Source organism: Callithrix jacchus, chromosome 8, assembly GCF_049354715.1.
Source record: "Callithrix jacchus isolate 240 chromosome 8, calJac240_pri, whole genome shotgun sequence".
Lineage (NCBI taxonomy): Eukaryota > Metazoa > Chordata > Mammalia > Primates > Cebidae > Callithrix > Callithrix jacchus.
In genome coordinates this window covers 127986272-128006995 of record NC_133509.1, presented here as the reverse complement: position 1 = coordinate 128006995, position 20724 = coordinate 127986272, and the positions used below count along the sequence as shown (strand labels likewise).

Here is a 20724-nt window from a genome sequence, read left to right as displayed (position 1 = left end):
AGTGGAGGCAAAAGCCTGACAAGTATCTTCAGGACAAACTGGAGGAGAGGACTTGAAATCAAGAGGCAACTCTGAAGATGTGCAATTAGGATGGCTAGGGTGAATTTAACTGGAATGTATTTGTTGAAGCTGTTGCAAAGATAGGCACAACTCTCATAACAGTTGAGTTTTTGGTAAATGGCACATAAAAACCCCATGGACCAGTGATTTGCAACCCAGAGAGAATCATTTGAAGATTGCTTGGGGTCCATCCCAGAAATGTAACTGGTTGGAAAGGGACCCTGGCATTGTTTAAATGTAAGTTTTCCTTGGGTAATTCTAATGTACATACAGCCACAGTCCAAGACCTACTCACTGCCTTAGACCAAAGCATAAATACGAATGCATGATGATTCCCAATCATGGTCCAAAATTATATTGAACTTCTTATATCGGAAAATTTATTAAATGATGACATATATTTGATACAAAGATGAGACATGGCATTGTAGTTTTTCTGACAGTAAGTGTTTTGGGGACTGAGAATGTTAAATCCATCAAATGGAAATCGACACTAGATAATCTTTTTTTTTTTGAGACGGAGTTTCACTCTTGTTGCCCAGGCTAGAATGCAATGGTGCAATCTTGGCTCACTGCAACCTCCGCCTCCTGGGTTCAAGCAATTCTCCTGCCTCAGCCTACTGAGTAGCTGGGATTACAGGCATGTGCCACCATGCCCAGCTAGTTTTGCAGTTTTCGTAGAGACACAGTTTCTCCATGTTGGTCAGGCTGCTCTCAAACTCCACACCCCAGGTGATCTGCCTGCCTCAGCCTCCCAAAGTGCTGGAGTTACAGGCATGACCACCAAGACCTACCAATAATCTTTAAAAAAAAAAAGACTAACCCTATTCACCATGAACAAATGTGCTGGTTTCATTTCTTTGTGGGTAGAGTTACTCATAGGAGCATTTTATCTGATGACTCAACTTCCCCAAAGAAAAGCTTTCTGTTAACTGTAAAAACTTTCAAATAGAATTCTAACTTTTAGGGAATCACAACTTTTACTCTAAAACTGGTATTATGAGCAATTTAATATTAAAAAAGAGACAACTTAAAAGCTGGTAACATCTTTAAAACCAGAAAATTTACATGGGGACTAAAGTTCCATGAATTACATTTTTCTGTCATTCCGTTTTCTATTCCTTATACTGGCACTTTTGAAAAAATAAAATATCTGGCATATTTCAGTGAAAAATCTCAACAGGATTACTTTATTTCACATATAGTTGCAAATAAAATCACCTATAAAATCATTGTAGGATATAGCTCTGTTTTTCTCATCTCTGGAAGTCTGAGTGTTTACTAGTTATGAATCCTTAGAATGTTTGTCCCCTCTTTAAAATCCCTGAAATGCTTACTATATTTGCCATTCATCTCACTACGTAATCCTGTACTCACTGCTTTTTGTACAGTGATGTGAATATGAAATGAATGGGATGGGCGTGGTGGCTCACACCTGTCATCCCAGCACTTTGGGAGGCCGAGGCAGGTGGATCACCTGAGGTCAGGAATTTAAGATCAGCCTGGCCAACATGCGAAACCCCATAACTACTGAAAATACAAAAAAGTAACCGGGTGTGGTGGCGTACGCCTGTAATCCTAGCTACTCAACAGACTGAGGCAGGAAAATCACTTGAACCCAAGAGGTGGAGGTTGTAGTGAGGTGAGACCACGTCATTGCACTCCAGCCTGGGCAACAGAGCAAGACTGTCACTCTGTCTCAAAAAAGAAAAGAAAAAGGAAAACGATGATCTACTATCATATATAGATCTCCTAGCCATCAATTTCAACCTCTTCCTCAGTCTAAGAGCTAACAGATTAAAAACTATATTTCACTTTTCCCTCTTTACCTAAAAAATGCTTTGAACTAGTAAATAGCCACAAACTAGAAATAATCCACAACTTGGATAAAGAGTTCCTAAATAATCAAAAAGCAGATTTAACCTGTAATCTGAAAATTAGTAATTACATCTGGAAATACTAAATTTACTATATTAATCCTACTCTAATTATTTTAGTATTTCTACTATCAAGGCAAAAAGCAATATAATGTTCAAAGACAGAGATGGACTGAACATTTGCTTACCAAATCCCAAAATACTAGAATTTGAAGGATAAAAAGAGATGATTCTACTTCTTTAAAAAGGAATTACTACTTTATAATACCAGTGGCAAACTCACAACTTTGCATTACATTAAGCATTTTTTTTGGGGCGGGGGTGGAATTTTGCTCTGTTTCCCAGGCTGGAATACAGTGGCACAATCTCAGCTCACTGCAATTTCTCCCTCCCGGGTTCGAGTGATTCTCCTTCCTCCGCCTCCCAAGTAGCTGGGATCACAGGCACACACCATCAGCCCCGGCTAATTTTTGTATTTTTAGTAGAGACGGGGTTTCACCATGTTGGCCAGGCTGGTCTTGAACTCCTGGCCTCTAGTGATTTGCCCGCCTCGGCCTCCCAAAGTGCTGGGAGTAGCATGAGGCACCCCTTTTTAATAGAAATGGGGTCTCACCATGTTGCTCAGGCTCGTCATAAACTCCTGGGCTCAGGCAGTCCTCCCATCTCTGCCTCCCAAAGTGCTGGGATTACAAGTGTAAGCCATCACACCCAGCCTACATAAAGCATTTATAAAACAAACAAAAAAAACCCTGAAATAATTTTTTCAAATCACTGCCTCAAGACTAATAAAACTGGAAATTCTCAGTAATTTTCCTCAAATTACTTTTTTGAGAAGCAGTATAGGATGATAAGCTGGAGATCAGAAGCTGACATCCTGGGTTCAAACCTTGGCTCTTCCACTTCCTGGCTGTGTGACTGTGGACAAGTTATTCCTATGTGTTTCAGGTTCCTTCTTCAGTAAAATACTACTAGTAGCAATATAATACCTGCCTCACAGGACTGTTGTGAAGAATAAATGTAAAGCACTCAAAAGATGCAAGTGATTTTGTCATCTGACCCTTACAGAAACAGGTATTTCAAACTGCTGCTTACTTTGATAATTCCATATATTGTATCAAAAGGTGTATCATTTCAGTAACTAGACCTTTGGAGGCAATGAGATAAATGGGACCAATTTATCTGAAGGATCTGATCTGCTACTTTTGCATCACAAAGGTACCTGCTTTATTTTTTAAGTAAAAGCTTATAATGGAATACTCAGCCTTCCTTTCTGGTTCAGTCTGATAGAGTAGAAAGATGAGATTGCTAGGAAACTTTCAGATTTCTAGTAGACAGTTGAAGAAAAACTTATCAATAATATTGCCATTTCCATTCTTTGGCATAATGGGCAAGCAGTACCCAGTGCTAAAACATTAGTCATTTGTGAAAAGCACTATGCCTCTGTGGTTAGTAATGAAGGCATGAGAAGGCCTGGTTATAACCCTGGCTCTGCTACTCGCGGTGACCTTTGGCAAGTGACTTGACTTCTCTGCCTGTTTCCTTATCTGTGAAATTTGGATAATAATAGACATTTCCTAGGGTTACTGGGAGGATTACATGAGTTAATTTCCATTATGTTCTTAGAATAGGGCCCAACAGAATAAGCACCAAGTGTTAAGATTATTAAAAGCATAAAATGTTTTCCAGTATTAATGACATAACTAAATAAAATTATATCTTGGGCTGGGTGCAGTGGCTCATGCCTGTAATCCCAGCACTTTAGGAGGCTGAGGTGTGCAGATCACGAGGTCAAGAGACTGAGACCATCCTGGCCAACATGGAGAAACCTGTCTCTACTAAAAACACAAACATTAGTTGGCCGTGGTGGTATGTACCTGCATGTGCCTATAGTCCCAGCTACTTGGGAGGCTGAGGCAGAAGAATCGCTTGAACCCGGGAGGTGGAGGTTGCAGTGAGCTGAAATCACACCACTGTACTCCAGCCTGGTGACAAAGCGAAACTCTGTCTCAAAAAATATATATATACACATATACATATACACACAAATAGATACATATATATATACATATATACACACACATATATATATATTGATCTCACACAGAAAGAATCAATTCTACTGTGTCCATGTATTAGCTATTTGTATTAGTACCAGATGTGAGGCAGTACAAATGCAAAGGAGAAGGTACAAGGATCACATCTTCATGTAATTAACCTCCTGCCTGAAGACCTGACTTTGGGTCAGAAAAGAAAATCAGAAAGATTATGACTTGAATAGTACATTTTAGAGCGGTCTCATGCATCAGATAAGGACTGGACAAAATTACCTGCTATAGTCTGGGCGTGGTGGCTCATGCCTGTTATCCTAGTACTTTGGGAGGCCAAGGTGGATCACTTGAAGTCAGGAGTTCAAAACCAGCTACTAAAAAATACAAAAATTAGCCAGGCATGGTGGTAGGTGCCTGTAATTCCAGCTACCTGGGAGGCTGAGGCAGAAGAGTAACATGAACCTGGGAGGCAGAGGTTGCAGTGAGCCGAGATTGAGCACTATACTCCAGCCTGGGTGACAGAGCAAGGCTCTGTCTCAAAATAAATCAATAAATAAAATTAAATGAACACAGCTGGGCATGGTGGCTCCCACCTATAATCACAGCACTTTGGGAGGCTGATGCAAGAGGATCACCTTAGGTGCGGAGTTTGAGACCAGCCTGGCCAACATGGTGTAAACCCATCTCTACTAAAAACACAAAAATTAGCCAGGCATGGTGGCAGTTGCCTGTAATCCCAGCTACCTGGGAGACTGAGACAAGAGAATTGCTTGAATCGGGAGGCGGATGTTGCAGAGAGCCACTGCCCTCCATCTTGGGCGACAGAGCAAGGCCCCATCTCTAAATAAATAAACAAACTGCTATATTCTCATTGAACACATTGCTTCCATCTTCTGTTTGTAAGTAATTTTAAGCCTTTCAACATTTAACATTTAGTCTCTTCCCAAATATTTTTTTTTTGAGATGGAGTTTTGCTCTTATTGCCCAGGCTGGAGTGCAGTGGTATGATCTCGACTCACCACAACCTCCGCCTCCCAGATTCAAGTGATCCTCCTGCCTCAGCCTCCCGAGTAGCTGGTATTACAGGAGCTTGCAATGAGCCCGGCTAATTCTGTATTTTTAGTAGAGACGGGTCTCTTCCATGTTGGTCAGGCTGGTCTTGAACTCCTGACCTCAGGTGATCCGCCCACTGCAGCCTCCCAAAGTGCTGGGATTACAAGGTGAGCCACCACGCCCAGCCTCCCCAAATAGTTTTCTAAATCAGTAGCATTGGGGCACATGTTCTTAGGGCCTCCTGAGGCTGTCACAAGTCATGGGAAAAAAATTTTTTTTTAATTAAAAATAGCTGGGCATGAGGGCTTACGCCTGAAATCCCAACGCTTAGGGAGCCAGAGCGGGGAGGAAAGCTTGAGCCCAGGGGTGTGAGACCAGCCTGGCAACACAGCAAGATCTCATTCTCCACTAAAATAAAAAAATATAAAAAACAAAACCAGTAGCATTAATAATAATTTAGCTAGCTATTACCAAGAGGAAGAATGAATTCTGCTTATCAAGACAGCCAACACCTCAATAACTTTTAGCAATTCCTCAAGCTGATAGCAAGTATAAACAGTTGGCTTAGCTACAACAGAATGAATTGGTGTGTTTTAGTGTGAAGAATTTTAAAGCAAACCAAGTAATTGTATAAAATTTAAATTTTATGATCATGTCTGGACCTTTTTACACTTAACACAATGGAAATGTTCATATGCATTTTTTTCCCCAAAGGAAAAATTTCTGAATCATCACTATGTTGCACAGTAGAATAGAAATATGAATTCAGGTACTTAGTCAAGTTTCTAAAGAATGCAAATAACAGATAAGATTTAACTTCCAAAGTCTAAAGTCATCAACATGATTTTGTAGTACTCTATCTCAGGCTTTACCTAAAAATTCATTATTCAGATAAAGATAGCCCCCCAATCACATGTTTTTAAAAAGCCTCTGCCCCACCACAACTTCCTGAGATCTGTGAAGAAACTACAGTCTTGTGATCAGACTCCATATAGTACTGGCAGTTTTGTAATCAGGGAAAAAACGGTGACTGATTTTATGTGTCAATCAGTTGTAGTCTGCTGATCTGATTAGATGCCTTGACAAATGCCTGGTGGCGATTGCAAATAACTGCCAAACATATAGGGATGATACAGTAGCCCACTGTTTTGGGATCAGCTCTTGTACAAGAGTAAAGGAACAAAAACATCTGTAAGTAAGGTACCAGAAAAATAATTGTCCACAGCCAAAAAGGCAAGGAGAGTAATCGAGCTTTCAAGGAGTGCGTCCATGTGGTTCCTTCAAGGGGCTCCTCAGGGTGCTGTTGAATGTGTTCCAATGCCAGCCTGTTGTAAGTCTCATTAATTTCAAAAACATAGTAAAATGCTGCTGCACTGGCTAACAGATATAATCCCACTCCAATCCATCCCATCCGCTGACGGAAGTTCATCATTCTCCATGCTCTGTGCCTTCAAATTAAAAAAAAAAATACAATTAGGGTCTAGTAATGCTGTCATGGCAACTATTCCAAATGTACTTGCTGTATCTCCAAGAATTCTAAAATATTCCACTAACACACTTAAGATTTAAAATAATTAAATGTAACACCTATTAAGAAATGTAAAACTTGCAGGTTGTTTTATGTAATAGTTACAAGCAAGTAAAAAAAAACTGATTTCAGTATACATTGAGTTTTTTTTTTTTTTTTTTTTTTTTTTTTTTTTTTTTTTTTTGAGAGTCTTGCTCTGTTGCCCAGGCTGGAGTGCAGTGGCACGATCTCGGCTCACTGCAACCTCCATCTCCTGGGTTCAAGCAGTTCTCCTACCTCATCCTCCCGAGTAGCTGGTATTACAGGTGCCTGCCCCCACGCCCAGCTAATTTTTGTAATTTTAGGAAAGACGGGGTTTCACCACGTTGGCCAGGCTGGTCTCAAACTCTTGACCTCAGGTTATTCTCCCGCCTCGGACTCCCAAAGTGCTGAGATTAAAGGTGTGAGCCACCGCCGAGTTCTGCTTTTTAATGGGAATCCCACAGAATAAACAGGTTCTACTTAAACAGGTTCAGAATACCCGCCCTCCAGAAACTGGAATTAAGCTAGTTTCCCACAGCACATTTCACTTTGACAGTTAAAATACTTTCTGGCTTAACAGTACTGCTTCAGACGTGAACACGGGGTGCTACAAGTCAAGACCCCAAGTTAATAACTCCTAAGCACTTACAATGGTCCCGAAAATCTTCCTGTTCCCACGGCAAGCGTTAAAGAGTCATTCAGCTCTGAATAATCGGGTGGCTTTGGCATTTCAGAGAAAGCCACCATAAAAATAAATCCCCTGGGTCACCCGGCTCAGAGAGAGGTGAGCGCCGCCAGCCCGAAGCACCAGCTACTAATGATTAAGAACGGCGTGACTGCGGCGGGTCACGCGCTGCCCGGTTCCCGTCGCCGCCGCCGGGGCCCCACTCTGGGAACCCGACCCGGCCGGGAGGCGTCCCAGCCACCTGGGCCTCCCGGCGGCCGGCCCCGCCCCCTACTGAGCTGCAGCACCTGCACGCAGCGACCAGGGCTGTGCAGGCGACGCCAGGCCGCGGCCTCGCCGCCCTGCAGCGCCGCGAGTTCAGCGCCAGTCAGCGGCCGCCGGCAGAGCCTGCCTGCAAAGCTGAGATCCCGGATCTCACCTTCCTGTCCCGGGTGGCCAGCCCGCCCGCCGTCCCGGATACCGCCGCAGTCGGGGCTTCCGGCTCGGGCCGGAAGCGCACGCGCCCCGCCCCCGGAGGCCCGCCCCGCTCATGACGTCAGAGCGCCTCTGCCAGACGCACAGCTTCTCGGAGCGAGAACAAAGCGGCCGAAGTTGGGGCTTGATACCCGGCTCTGGCGTTGCAGGTGGCAGCGCGTCCCTTCAGGCGGGCGGTTGTCTGGGCCTGGCGACTCAGCGCTCTTCAGCCTTGCCCTCTGGTTCCCGCTCGTGACTGTCATCGCCCCATCACTCCTTGCTGCGGAGAGCATCGCAGGGACTTGGAGGACCGGCATCGATCGCTTTGGCCCGCGAGTGTCCGTCCGAGCCGAGGGGAGCCCGCCTTCCCGCCCCTTCTCTGGGCCTGGCCAGGCACCTTGCCCGCCGTCGCACAGACGCGAGCACGGAGCAGTAGATCACGGTGAGGCGAAACAAGCCCGGAGCGGCCCTGTAGGCCGGACAACCGCTACGCAGTTGGGCTGGGCGGGGGGAGGGGCGCACGCCGCAATGCGGCAGACATGGCGTCGCCGCGGGGTGCAGGTCCCTCGGGGCTTAAGGCCTGCACGTTGGCACCTTTAGCTAACCCGTCTGCTCTGTCTTGCAGGCTGCTGGACCTCGCCACGTTGAGGAGATTTCTCTGGGGTACCGCGGAGGATTACTTTGAATTGCGGTGGCTACCTGTGGTCTGGAATATTTAGAACTTAAGTCTATTATTTCGGGCACCATGAGTTTGAGGCTTTTAGAAGACTGGTGCCGGGGGATGGACATGAGCCCTCGGAAAGCGCTGCTGATTGCCGGCATCCCCGAGAGCTGCAGTGTGGCAGAAATCGAGGAGGCTCTGCAGGCTGGTTTAGCTCCCCTAGGGGAGTATAGACTGCTTGGAAGGATGTTCAGGAGGGATGAGAACTGCAAAGTAGCCCTAGTTGGGCTTGCTGCGGAGACTAGTCGTGCACTGGTCCCTAAGGAGATACCGGGAAAAGGGGGTATCTGGAGAGTGCTCTTTAAGACCCCCGACCCAGATAATGATTTCCTAAGCAGATTAAATGAATTTTTAGAGGGAGAGGGCATGACAATGGGTGAGTTGACCAGAGCTCTTAGATATGAAAATGGCTCCTTAGACCTAGGGCAGGGCATGATCCCAGAAATGTGGGCCCCTATGTTGGCACAGGCATTAAATGAGGCTCTTGAGCCTGCCCTGCAGTACTTCCACTATAAAAAGCTGAGCGTGTTCTCAGGCAGTGATTCTCCAGAACCGGAAGAAGAAGAATTTGAACCCTGGCTGTTTCATACTACTCAGATGTTAAAGGTGTGGGAGGTGTCAGATGCAGAGAAGAGAAGGCGAGTGCTAGAGAGCCTTCGAGGCCCAGCACTTGATGTTATTCGTGTCCTCAAGATAAACAATCCTTTAATTACTGTTGATGAATGCCTGCAGGCTCTTGAGCAGGTATTTGGGGTTACAGATAGTCCTAGAGAGTTGCATGACAAATTTCTAAACACTTACCAGAAGGAGGAAGAAAAGTTATCTGATTATGTACTAAGGCTGGAGCCTTTGTTACAGAAGCTGGTACAGAAAGGAGCAATTGAGAGAGATGCTGTGAATCAGGCCCGCCTAGACCAAGTCATTGCTGGGGCAGTCCACAGAACAGTTCGCAGAGAGCTTAATCTGCCGGAGGATGGCCCAGCCCCTAGTTTATTGCAGTTACTGGTACTAATAAAGGATTATGAAGCAGCTGAGGAGGAGGAGGCCCTTCTCCAGGCAGTATTAGACGGGCATTTCACCTGAATCTCAGGGAATCACGAAGGGATATAGCAATGAGCAGAGCATGAAAGTAGAACAGTCTGTACTCTTGTGACACATAAAATCCCTGCCTTGTGCTGCCAAGTTACTCGTTTTTGTGCAGTTGTCAGTATAAGCCCTTTGTTATTTCTGTGCCTATTTAAGATCTAAAGGTGTCAGTGACCAGGAAGGATGTAGTTCTACACTGCTGTTTACCTATTTAAATTCATTCCTGTGAATATCTTGTTTGTTGTCGTTGAGACTGAGTCTTGCTCTGTCGCACAGGCTGGAATGCAGTGACGCAATCTTGACCCACTGCACGCTCCACCTCCCGGGTTTAAGTGATTCTCCTGCCCCAGTCTCCTGAGTAGCTGGGACTACAGGTGTGTGCTGCCACACCCAGCTAATTTTTGTACTTTCGGTAGAGACAGGGTTTCACCATGTTGGCCAGGCTGGTCTCGAACCCCTGACCTCAAGTGATCAACCTGCCTCGGCCTCCAAAAGTGCTGGGATTATAGGTGTGAGCCACCGTGCCTGGCTTCATCCCTGTGAATTTCTTATTGTACAAAAGTTCTTTAACTACCTGTGTACAGTGCTCTGAGGGGACAGACAAGGCTCAGGTGCATATGCTGATCAAATCTCATTGAACTGTCAGCTTGTTTGGTACCAAGTGCAAGTGTGCCATGTCACATGTGACCATGTTGGATCATTAACAATTTTTAGGTATGTGCTAACCTACATTTATGGTGTAGATTATGAGTGGAGGTTAAGATACTAAGTTATTATCTGTATGAATCAGAATTATATTGATTCTGTACAAAAACAAAAGACAGAATTGAATGCTGATTTAAGTTTGCAGTGACCATCTTTAACCACAGATTTCTGCTATGTGTTACCAAAATATCTAGTTCTGAGTATCATTTTCACAATTGTTATGAAATTATAGGTGTGAACTTCTAAAATAAAAGAATGCTAATAAAATGATTTTGTCTGTTTTGTTTATATCAGGGTTCCAAGAGAGATTTCATTTGAATAAAGAGTTCCCAGAGCATTAATCTGCAAACCACTGAACCTACACAGACTTAGTTCCCAGGATTCTTTCCACTTGGTGCTGAGGGGTAGGAAATTGTTTTCTAAGTGAGATTGCTGAGGGGACCTTCTGCTGAAGCAGTAAAACAATTATATTACTGCTTCTACTGTAATATTAACTGACATGCACTCTGAATAGATTAGAAGGTGTAATTCTGATCTTGTTTATATATGTGTAGTCATTTGGAGCATACAGGCACTGTGACATGGGCCACTCACTTGCCCCCTCAGTAGTGGGAAGCAGACATGGTGAATTTGTGCACAAACAAGTGTTAATATGTGTTGCACCTCTCCATCTGTGAGGCACTAAGCTGAGGGCTTAAGACTGCGTCATTACATTTAGACTACAGTCCCTGCCCTGGAGGTCAGTGATGATAGCTCTGTTGAACACCAGATACGGAGCACCAGTGAACACGTTTGGTGCCCCCACAAGCTCAGTCTTTTATTTTCCCCATTGTACGTATGAGACTGAGAAGCTAAGTAACTTGCCCAGGGTTTCACAGCTAGTGAGTGGCAAGGCTCAGACACTTCCAGAGTTTTTGATCTTAATGTATTCCGTGCTGCCTTATTCAGAAACCTACTGTTTCCCCATTTTACAGATGAGAAGCTTGAGGATCAGAAAGATTCAATGCCAGGGGCAAGGGCTCATAGTGTGATTCCACAAAGCCGTTATTAAGGTGTTCTGACATGTATCTGGTAAACACTACCTAATTTTTGTTTGTTTATGGAATCATGTAAAATAAAATACACTCCCCTTAAATAGCTATGTTTCAACTGGGCGTGGTGGCTCACGCCTGTAATCCCAACACTTTGGGAGGCCCAGGTAAGTGAATCACCTGAGGTCAGGAGTTTGAGACCAGCCTGGCCAACATGGTGAAACCCTGTCCCTAAGAAAAATACAAAAAATTAGCTGGGCATGGTGGCGGGTGCCTGTAATCCCATCTACTTCGGAGGCTGAGGCAGGAGAATTGCTTGAGCCCAGGAGGTGGAGGCTGCAGTGAGCCGAGCTTGTGCCACTCTCCAGCCTAGGTGACAGAGCGAGACTCCACCTCAAAAAGAAAGAAAAGAAAGGAAACCATCGCAGATCACAGACTAGAGACTAAGGATAGAGGTGGTGAACTAAATGTAATGTGTCCCAGAAGGGATCTTGGAACAGATAAAGGGCATGAGTGGAAGAGTGGGATCCAAGTGTACTTAGGAAGTCAGAGCTAACAGTAATGTGCCAATGTCAGTTTCCTGGAGGAGCCAAATGTACCATGGAAATGTGAAGTAACAATTGGGGAAAGTAGGTGAGAATACAGGCGCTCTCTGCACTCTTTCTAACTTATCTGTAAGCCTAAAACTGCTATAAATAAATAAAATGTTCATTGAAATACATACATATCTTGGGTTCCTAGGTGTTTCAGCAAAAAGAGTAAAAAATAAAATTTAAAAAAGAAGGGCTGGGTGTGGTGGCTCACGCCTATAATCCCAGCACTGGGAGCCGGGGCAGGTGGATCATTTGAGCCCAGGAGTTCAAGGCCGACCAGGCCAACACAGTGAAACCCCATCTCTACAAAACCTCATGTGATGGCGCGTGTTTGTGGTCCCAACTACTTGGGAGGCTGAGGTGGGAGGAGCTCTTGAGGTGGGAAGTCGAGGCTGCAGTGAGCCGAGATCGCACCACTGCAATCCATCCAGCCTGAGCGACAGAGCAAGACCCTGCTCAAAAATAAAAATAAAAAATCTATGTAGATACACACATATGGACAGATGCATGCTAATAGCAAATGACCTGGGATGCCAACCAGTAAAATAAGTTGTTTCATTCATTGAAACACCACTAGGTGGCAGTTAGCACAAAGAGCAGGCCCCAGCCAAGCCAAAGCAGGGAAAGGGATTCTTACGTAAACAGGGTCCTATCTAACCCCGGACAACTAGAACATTACTCAAGCTTTTATGCAGAAAATATTTTTCAGTACTCAGTCTAGGACAATGACTTCTCTCTTTAAGGTTCATGATACTTCTAAAATTTTCTAATTCACTGGTAAGAGAGGCCTGACCTCAGCAAATGGATTGATCCCGGTCTGTTTAATTGAGAACATTCTTCGTGATTCCACTTCATTCTCAGCCACAGCTTCTCTCGACACTGGAAACCAGATCAACCTCTGAAAGTCACTTATTTTAAAGACAATAAAATTGAGGTTCAAAGCACTACGGAGCTATGGTGGGTTCCCACAGGCTCTCCTTCTGCCACAGCCAGCCAGCCTCACTCAGCTTTTAGAGGTGTCAGATTTTTGTTTTGTTTTTTTGAGACCAAGTCTTACTCTGTCACCCAGGCTGGAATGCAGTCTAAGCTCACTGCAACCTCTGCCTCCCGGGTTCAAGCAATTCTCCTGCCTCAGCCTCCCAAGTAGCTGGGATTACAGGTACCCACCATCATTCCTGGCTAATTTTTGTATTTCTGTAGAGACAAGTTTTCTCCATGTTGGCCAGGCTGGTCCTGAACTCCTGACCTCAGGTGATCTGCCCACCTCAGCCTCCCGAAGTGCTGATTACAGGCATGAGCCTGGCCTGTGCTCTCTTTTAGCTCTAAAACTCTGGGACTCAGAGGATTATTTTGAGTAACTTTAAACTATAAACTGGGCCGGGTGCGGAGGCACACACCTGTAATCCCAGCACTTGGGGAGGCCTAGGCAGGCAGATCACTAGAGCTCATGAGTTTGAGACCAGCCAGGCCAATGAGGTGAAACCCCATTTCTACTAAAAATACAAAAAAATTAGTTGGAAGTGGTGGTGCATGCCTGTAATCCCAGCTACACAGGAGGCTGAGGTGGGAGAATCGCTTGAAGCGGGGAGGCAGAGGTTGCAGGGAGCCAAGATCACACCAGTGTACTCCAGCCTAGGTGACAGAGCAAGACTCTTGTCTTAAAAAAATAAATAAGTAAACTATAAACTGACTCTAAGTTCTTAATATTTGTCATTTGATATGCATTTCCAAATATTATCAGCATGTCTTTTCATGAGTATCTGTTTTAACTCTCTAACTAGATTCTTTTTTTTTTTTGAGACAGAGTTTTGCTGTTGTTACCCAGACTGGAGTGCAATGGCACAATCTCGGCTAACTGCAACCTCCGACTCCTGGGTTCAAGCAATTCTCCTGCCTCAGCCTCCCGAGTAGCTGGGACTACAGGCGCGCACCACCATGCCCAGCTAATTTTTGTATTTTTAGTAGAGACGGGGTTTCACCTTGTTGACCAGGATGGTCTCGATCTCTTGACCTCGTGATCCACCCGCCTCGGCCTCCCAAAGTGCTGGGATTATAGGCATGAGCCACCGCGCCCGGCCTCTCTAACTAGATTCTATGCTCCTCTTCAAGGAGTATCATATCCCCAGATAAGCCCAATACACTTGGAAGGTAATCAATATTTTTTTTTTGAGACATGGTTTTGCTCTGTTGCCCAGGCTGGAGTGCAATGGTACAGACACAGCCCCCTGAGACCTCGGACTCTTAGGTTTAAGCAATCCTCCTGCTTCAGCCTCCTGAGTAGCTGGGACCACACATGCATGCCATCATGCCCAGTCAATCAATATTTTCTTTTCTTTCTTTCCATTTTTTTTGAGACAGAGTCAGGCTAGAGTGCAGTGGCCCGATCCCGGCTCAGTGCAACTTCCATTTTCTAGTTTCAAGCAATTCTCCTGCCTCAGCCTCCCGAGTAGCTGGACAACAGGCACGCACCACCATACCCAGCTAATTTTTTTTTGTACTTTTAGTAGAGACGGGGTTTCACCATGTTGGCCAGGATGGTCTCAATCTCTTGACCTCGTGATCCGCCCGCCTCAGCCTCCCAAAGTGCTGGAATTATAGGCGTGAGCCACTGCGTCCCACCTCTTTTTTTTTTGAGATGGAGTCTTGTTCTGTCACCCAGGCTGGAGTGCAGGGGTGCAGGGGTGCAATCTTGGCTCACTGTCACCTCCTGGGTTCAATCAATTCTCTTGCCTCAGCCTCCCAGGTAGCTGGAATTACAGGTGTACACCACCACGCCCAGCTAATTTTTTGTATTTTTAGTAGAGCTGGGGTTTCACCATGTTGGCCAGGCTGGTCTCTAACTCCTGACCTCTAGTGATCTGCCCACCTCAGCCTTCCAAAGTGCTGGGATTACAGGCATGAGCCACCGTGCCCAGCTCTTCTTTTTTTCTTTTTGAGACAGGGTCTCACTCTGTCACCCAGGGTGGAGTGCAGTGGCACGATCCTGTCTCACTGCAGCCTTGATCTCCGGAGCTCATCCAATCCTCCCACCTTAGCCTCCAGAGTAGCTGGGACCACAGGGATGTACCACCATGCCCAGCTAATTTTTTGTCATTGTAGAGTCAGGTTTCACCATATTGCCCAGGCTGCTATCAAACTCTTGAGTTCAAGAGAGCCACCTGCCTTGGCAAGAGCAGGCATGAGGAAGTGAATATAATCATTGGTGAACCTGTTTCTGCCCTTATACATTCCCAATACATTCCCTTTCTTCTCTGTCTCTCTCCAAAAATAACAGTAATAATACAGCCTAACTTACACTACAGAAGAGACAACGCTGTTCGCTACCACCCAGCACAGCAACTATTAACCCTTTTCCTCTTTTGTAATTAAAATTTGTTCACCCAGTTTACAGAACTGTTAATGTCAGAGGAAGCTCAGCTTCCCCCTAGCCCTAACAGGGAAAGTGAGTGGTAAATCTTTTTGTTGTTGTTGTTTTTGTTTGTTTATTTTAGAGATTGGGTTTCACTCTGTAGCCCATGCTGGAATGCAGTGGTGCAATCATAGGTCACTGTAGCCTCAAACTCTTGGGCTCAAGTGTTCCTCCTGCCTCAGGCTCCCAAGAGAGTGGTAAATGGGTTAAATTGAAACGATTTGGTATCCTTTGCCAAACTGCTTGCTATAGGCATGGACAAATAATGTAAGTCTAGCCAGTGAACTGTGAGCAGCTATTTTTTAACCGGTATTATAGGAGCATAGACTCTGGTGCCAGATTGTCCCAGGTCAAATCCTGGCTTCAGGCCAGGCACAGTGGCTCACACCTATAGTCCCAGCATTTTGAGAGGCCGAGATGGGTAGATCATGAGGTGAGGAGTTTGAGACAAGCCTGGCCAGCATGGTGAAACCTTGTCTCTACTAAAAATACAAAAAAATTAGCTGGGTGTGGTGGTGTATGCCTGTAATCCCAGCCTCTTCGGAGGCTGAGGCAGGAGAATAATTTTAACCTGGGAGGAGATTGCAGGAAGCCGAGATTGTGCCACTGCACTCCAGCCTGGGCAACAGAGTAAGACTCCATCTCCAGAAGAAAAAAAAAAAGATTCCAGCTTCACCATTTTCTAACTCTGTGACCTTGGGCAAGTTTATTAACCCTGCCTGGGGGCTCAGTTTCCTCAACTGAAAATGGGGATAGTGATAAAACTCATTCACGGTGTCATTGTGAGGACCCAATGAACCTGTACCTGTAAAGTGCTGTCAGCCACTGCACAGTGAATACTCAGTAGGTAGCGCTTGTCTCTGTTCACCACTGCTGCATCATAAATTAACTGAAACTTGTGTCGGAAAGCAGCGATGATTTAACAGCTGTTATCTCACAGTGTCCGTGGATCAGGAATCTGGAAGCAACTGAAATGGATGGTTCTGGCTCTCATAGACTGCACCAGAGCAGCCAGCTGGGCCTGCAGCTGTGACTTAGATGATTGCCGCTCACACTCATCCACACGGGCCTATCCCCCAGGCTGGCTCATGACATGGGGCTGACTTCCCCTGGAAACAAGTGATCCAGGAAAGAGTGAGAGAGAACACCCAAATGGAAGCCACTATCTTTTAATCATCTTATCTCAAAAGTGACATCCCATTGCTGTGTCATATTCTTTTTTCTTTTTCTTGAGAAGGAGTCTTGTTCTGTCACCCAGGCTGGAGTGCAATGGCACAATCTCAGCTCACTGCAACCTCTGCCTCCTGGGTTCAAGCAATTCTCCAGTCTCCCTCCTGAGTAGCTGGGATTACAGGCATCTGCCACCATGCCCGGCTAATTTTTTGTATTTTTAGTAAAGATGGGGTTTCACCATGTTGGCCAGGCTAGTCTCTGACTCATGACCTCATGATCTTCCTACCTCAGCCTCCCAAAGTGCTGGGATTACAGGCGTAAACCACCACAACCAGCCTTCATATTCTTTTGTTTTGTTTTGTTTTTGAGACGGAATCTCACTCTCGTTGCCTAGGCTGGAGTGCGGTGGCATGATCTCGGCTCACACAATCTCTGCCTCCTGGGTTCAAGCAATTCTCCTGCTTCAGCCAGCCGAGTGGCTGGGATTATAGGCATGTGCCACCACACCCTGCTAATTTTGTATTTTTAGTAGAGACAGGGTTTCTCCATGTTTGTCAGCCTGGTCTTGAACTCCCAACCTCAGATGATTTGCCTGCCTTGGCCTCCCAAAGTGCTGAGATTACAGGCATGAGCCACTGCACCCAGCCTTTGCTGTGTCATATTCTATTCATTAGAAGCAAGTCAGCAATCCAGCTCATACTCAAGGGGAGGAGATTCCACATGGGTGTGGATTCCAGGAGGTGGGAATCACTGGGGCTGTCTTAGAGGCAGCTGCTGACAGCTGCTAGTTTTACCTAGGCAGAGGAAAAGCCTATGTTTTTGTTACTTTTACTTTGTATTTTGCCTATGAATGACCAAATTTCTCTATTAGAACTATGTTAAATGGTGAAACCCCATCTCTACTAAAAATACAAAAAAATTAGCTGGGCGTGCTAGTGCATGCCTGTAGTCCCAGCTACTTGGGAGGCTAAGGCAGGAGAACTGCTTGAACCCAGGAGGTGGAGGTTGCGGTGAGCTGAGATCATGCCATTGCATTCCAGCCTGGGTGACAGTGAGACGCCACATAAAAAATAAAAATAAAAAAAAAGAATTAGGTTAAAAGAGAAAAAATCCTCCATGCATTCCTTCATGTATCTGAGTAATAAGCACAGAATTGCCCTGTGTCCATTCTAGAGGTTGCTAGAGGTCATTTGAGGTTCACTGGTGAATAGCCAGCATATGTTCACCTTTTTAGCGTACAAGCCTAAGTGCCTCCTAAATCTTCCCTATTCCAAGCCGTAATGCCTGGCTGCTTCTCGGCTTTCCCCATTCCCTTCTGATCTCACTTCCCTCCCTTCTGAGTGTCCGTTAATAAGAAGCAGTAACCTGCTTGGCCCCTGACACTTTCACACCTCTTTCGGAGTAGGAAGAAGACTTACCTCGTACCAACCAGCTTCTGGATTCTAAGCAAATGTACACTCACTATTCAACAAAAGCTTTTATTTTTGTTTTTATTTTTTGAGGCTCTTTAGTCTCACTGTTTTGCACAGGCTGGTGTACAGTGGCACTATCGCAGCTCACTGCAGCATTGACCTCCCAGGCTCAAGCAATCCTCCCACCTCAGCTTCCTGAGTAGCTGGGATTACAGGTGTGTGCCACCATGCCCAGCAAATTTGTATTTTAGTAGAGATGGGGTTTCACCATGTTGGCCAGGATGGTCTCGATCTCTTGACCTCATGATCCTACTGCCTCGGCTTCCCAAAGTGCTGGGATTACAGCCTCGAGCCACCACGCCCGGCCATTTTATTTTTATAAAGATGGAGTCTTGCCATGTTGCCCAGGCTTATTTCGAACTTCTGGGCTCAAAGCGATCCTCCTGCTTCAGCCTCCCTTGGGCTTACAAGCATGAACCACCATGCCCAGCAACAAAAGCTATAAAATTGTGCATTCCTTTTATCTAACATATTAACATAGAAATGTTTCCCAATAAACTAAATAAAGATGTCTACAAAGAATGGTTTTCATTGCAATATTTTTTTTTTATAAAGATGGGGTTTAACCATGATGGCCAGGCTGGTCTTGAACTCCTGACCTCAGGTGATCCACCCACCTCGGCCTCCCAAAGTGCTAGGATTACAGGCATGAGCCACTGCACCCGGCCTTCATTGCAATATTTTTATAATTGTATAAAAAAAACGAAACCATATAAACGTCCAATAATAACTGTAATATTGAATAAATTATGCAATGTCCAAAGAACTATAAACTCAGTAGCCATTTAAAATTTTTGTATTGAGGGCTGGGCACGGTGGCTCATGCCTGTTATCCTGCACTTTGGGAAGCTGAAGTGGGAGGATTGCTTGAGCCCAGGAGTTGGAGACTAGCCTGGGCAACATAGTGAGACCCCATCTCTATGAAAAATAAAAAAAATTAGCTAGGGGTGGTGATGTGGACTTGTGGTCCCTGCTACTTGGGAAGTTGTGATGGAAGGATCGCTTGAGCCTAGGAGGTCAAGGTTGCTGTGAGCTGCGATCAAGCCACTGCACTCCAGCCTGGGCAATATAGCAAGATCCTATCTCTATATTAAAAAAAACCCTGACATTCAGTTGCAATGTATCACAGTTGCTGTTTTTGTAGGTCAAAACTATTTGAATTTGGGTAATTTCACATGTTTAAAGCTAATAGAAGGATTTTTTTTTTTTTGCATACAAATAGGTTTACAACCTACCATGAAGTGAAAAAAAGGCTGGGTGAGGTGGCTCACACCTGTAATCTCAGCCCTTTGGGAGGCTGAGGTGGGTGGATCACCTGAGATCAGGAGTTCGAGACCAGCGATCCATTTCTACTAAAAATACAAAAATTAGCTGGGTGTGGTGGTGGGCACCTGTATTTCCAGCTACTCGAGAGGCTGGGGCAGAAGAATCCCTTGATCCTGGGGCAGGGGTTGCAGTGAACTGAGATTGTGCCATTGCACTCCAGCATGGGCAACAAGAGGGAAACTCCATCTCAAAAAAAAAGGAAAGGAAAAAAAGAAAAAAGCAGAGTACAAGAGTATTTATTTATGGAACAGTTTTCTGTATTGGCAAATACATATAAATTATTTGTAGTGAAAAAAGTCTGGAGAGGCATATGCCAAATGTTAACAGTAGTTATTTGTGGGTAGCAGAATTATGAGCAATTTTAACCTTTTAAAAAATGAAGTTTCTGCTTTTCTCCAATGAATACTTCCGGTTTGTATAATGTTTACAGATTCTTGAATAAATGAAACAAAATAAACCACAAGAGATAGATTGCGAGCTGGAGTCTGGGAGGCCAAGGCTGCAGTGAGCTGTGATCGTGCCACTTGGACTTCAGCCTGGGTGACAAAGCAAGACCCTTTCTCAAAACAAAACAAAATCTTTAACTTTAAAAATATCTGGTGTTGGCCGGGCGTGGTGGCTCATGCCTGTAATCCCAGCACTTTGGGAGGCTGAGGCGGGTGAATCATGAGGTCAGGAATTCAAGACCAGCCTGGCCAAGGTGAAACCCTGTCTCTACTGAAAATACAAAAATTAGCCAGGCGTGGTGGCGGGCACCTGTAATCCCAGCTAGTCGGGAAGGTGAGGCAGAGAATTGCTTGAACCTGGGAAGCAGAGGTTGCAGCGAGCTGAGATTGCGTCACTGCACTCCAGCCTGGGGGACAGAGTAAGACTCCGTCTCAAAAAAAAAAAAAAAAATCTGCTGTTAATTCTTGTTGACCATAGGAGGAAAAAAAATCTGCAAGTGCTCTTTTTTCTTTCTGTATTTATTTATTTTAGGTTGAGTCTTGCTCTGTCACCGAGGCTGGAGTGCAGTGGCTCGATCTCAGCTCACTGCAATCACTGCTTCATGGGTTCAAGCGATTCTCCTGCCTCAGCCTCCTGAGTAGCTGGGATTACAGGCTCATGCCACCACACCCAGCTAATTTGTTTTTGTATTTTTAGTAGAGATGGATTTTCACCATGTTGGTCAGGCCGGTCTCGATCTTCTGATCTTGTGATCTGCCCGCCTCGGCCTCCCAAAGTGCTGAGGTTGCAGGCATGAGCCACCGTGCCTGGCCTCTTTTTTTTTCTTGAGACAGAGTCTCACTCTGTTGCCCAGGCTGTAGTGCAGTGGTGCAGGCTCAGCTTGCTGCAACCTCCACCTCCTGGATTCAAGCAATTCTCCTGCCTCAGCCTCACGAGTAGCTGGGATTACAGGCAACAGCCACCATTCCTGGCTAATTTTTGTATTTTTAGTAGAGATAGGGTTTCGCCAAGTTGGCCAGGCTGGTCTCTAACTCTT

The 20724-nt window shown here is 45.2% G+C and overlaps 3 protein-coding genes across 4 annotated transcripts; 2 read left to right on the top strand and 1 right to left on the bottom strand.

The window, feature by feature from the left end:
* Nucleotides 1-5666: 5666 nt before the first annotated feature.
* Nucleotides 5667-7742, bottom strand: LYSET (lysosomal enzyme trafficking factor). 2 transcript variants are annotated; one of them, XM_002754219.6, is made up of 2 exons: nt 7691-7742; nt 5667-6486 (listed from the first exon to the last, which is right to left on the bottom strand). In XM_002754219.6, exon 2 carries the CDS (start codon nt 6468-6470, stop codon nt 6075-6077), a length of 396 nt encoding a protein of 131 aa, XP_002754265.3. In that variant the 5' UTR covers nt 6471-6486; nt 7691-7742; the 3' UTR covers nt 5667-6074. The 2 variants fall into 2 exon arrangements, with proteins under 2 accessions (XP_002754265.3, XP_009004719.1); XM_009006471.4 differs by lacking the exon at nt 7691-7742 and adding an exon at nt 7237-7410.
* Nucleotides 7364-10504, top strand: LOC103795890 (uncharacterized). Its single transcript, XM_009006472.5, has 2 exons — nt 7364-8167; nt 8351-10504. Exons 1-2 carry the CDS (start codon nt 7405-7407, stop codon nt 8371-8373), a joined length of 786 nt encoding a protein of 261 aa, XP_009004720.2. The 5' UTR covers nt 7364-7404; the 3' UTR covers nt 8374-10504.
* Nucleotides 8399-10504, top strand: MOAP1 (modulator of apoptosis 1). The gene has a single exon (XM_078335647.1). The coding sequence runs from the start codon at nt 8471-8473 to the stop codon at nt 9527-9529; it is 1059 nt and encodes a 352-aa protein (XP_078191773.1). The 5' UTR covers nt 8399-8470; the 3' UTR covers nt 9530-10504.
* Nucleotides 10505-20724: the final 10220 nt, after the last annotated feature.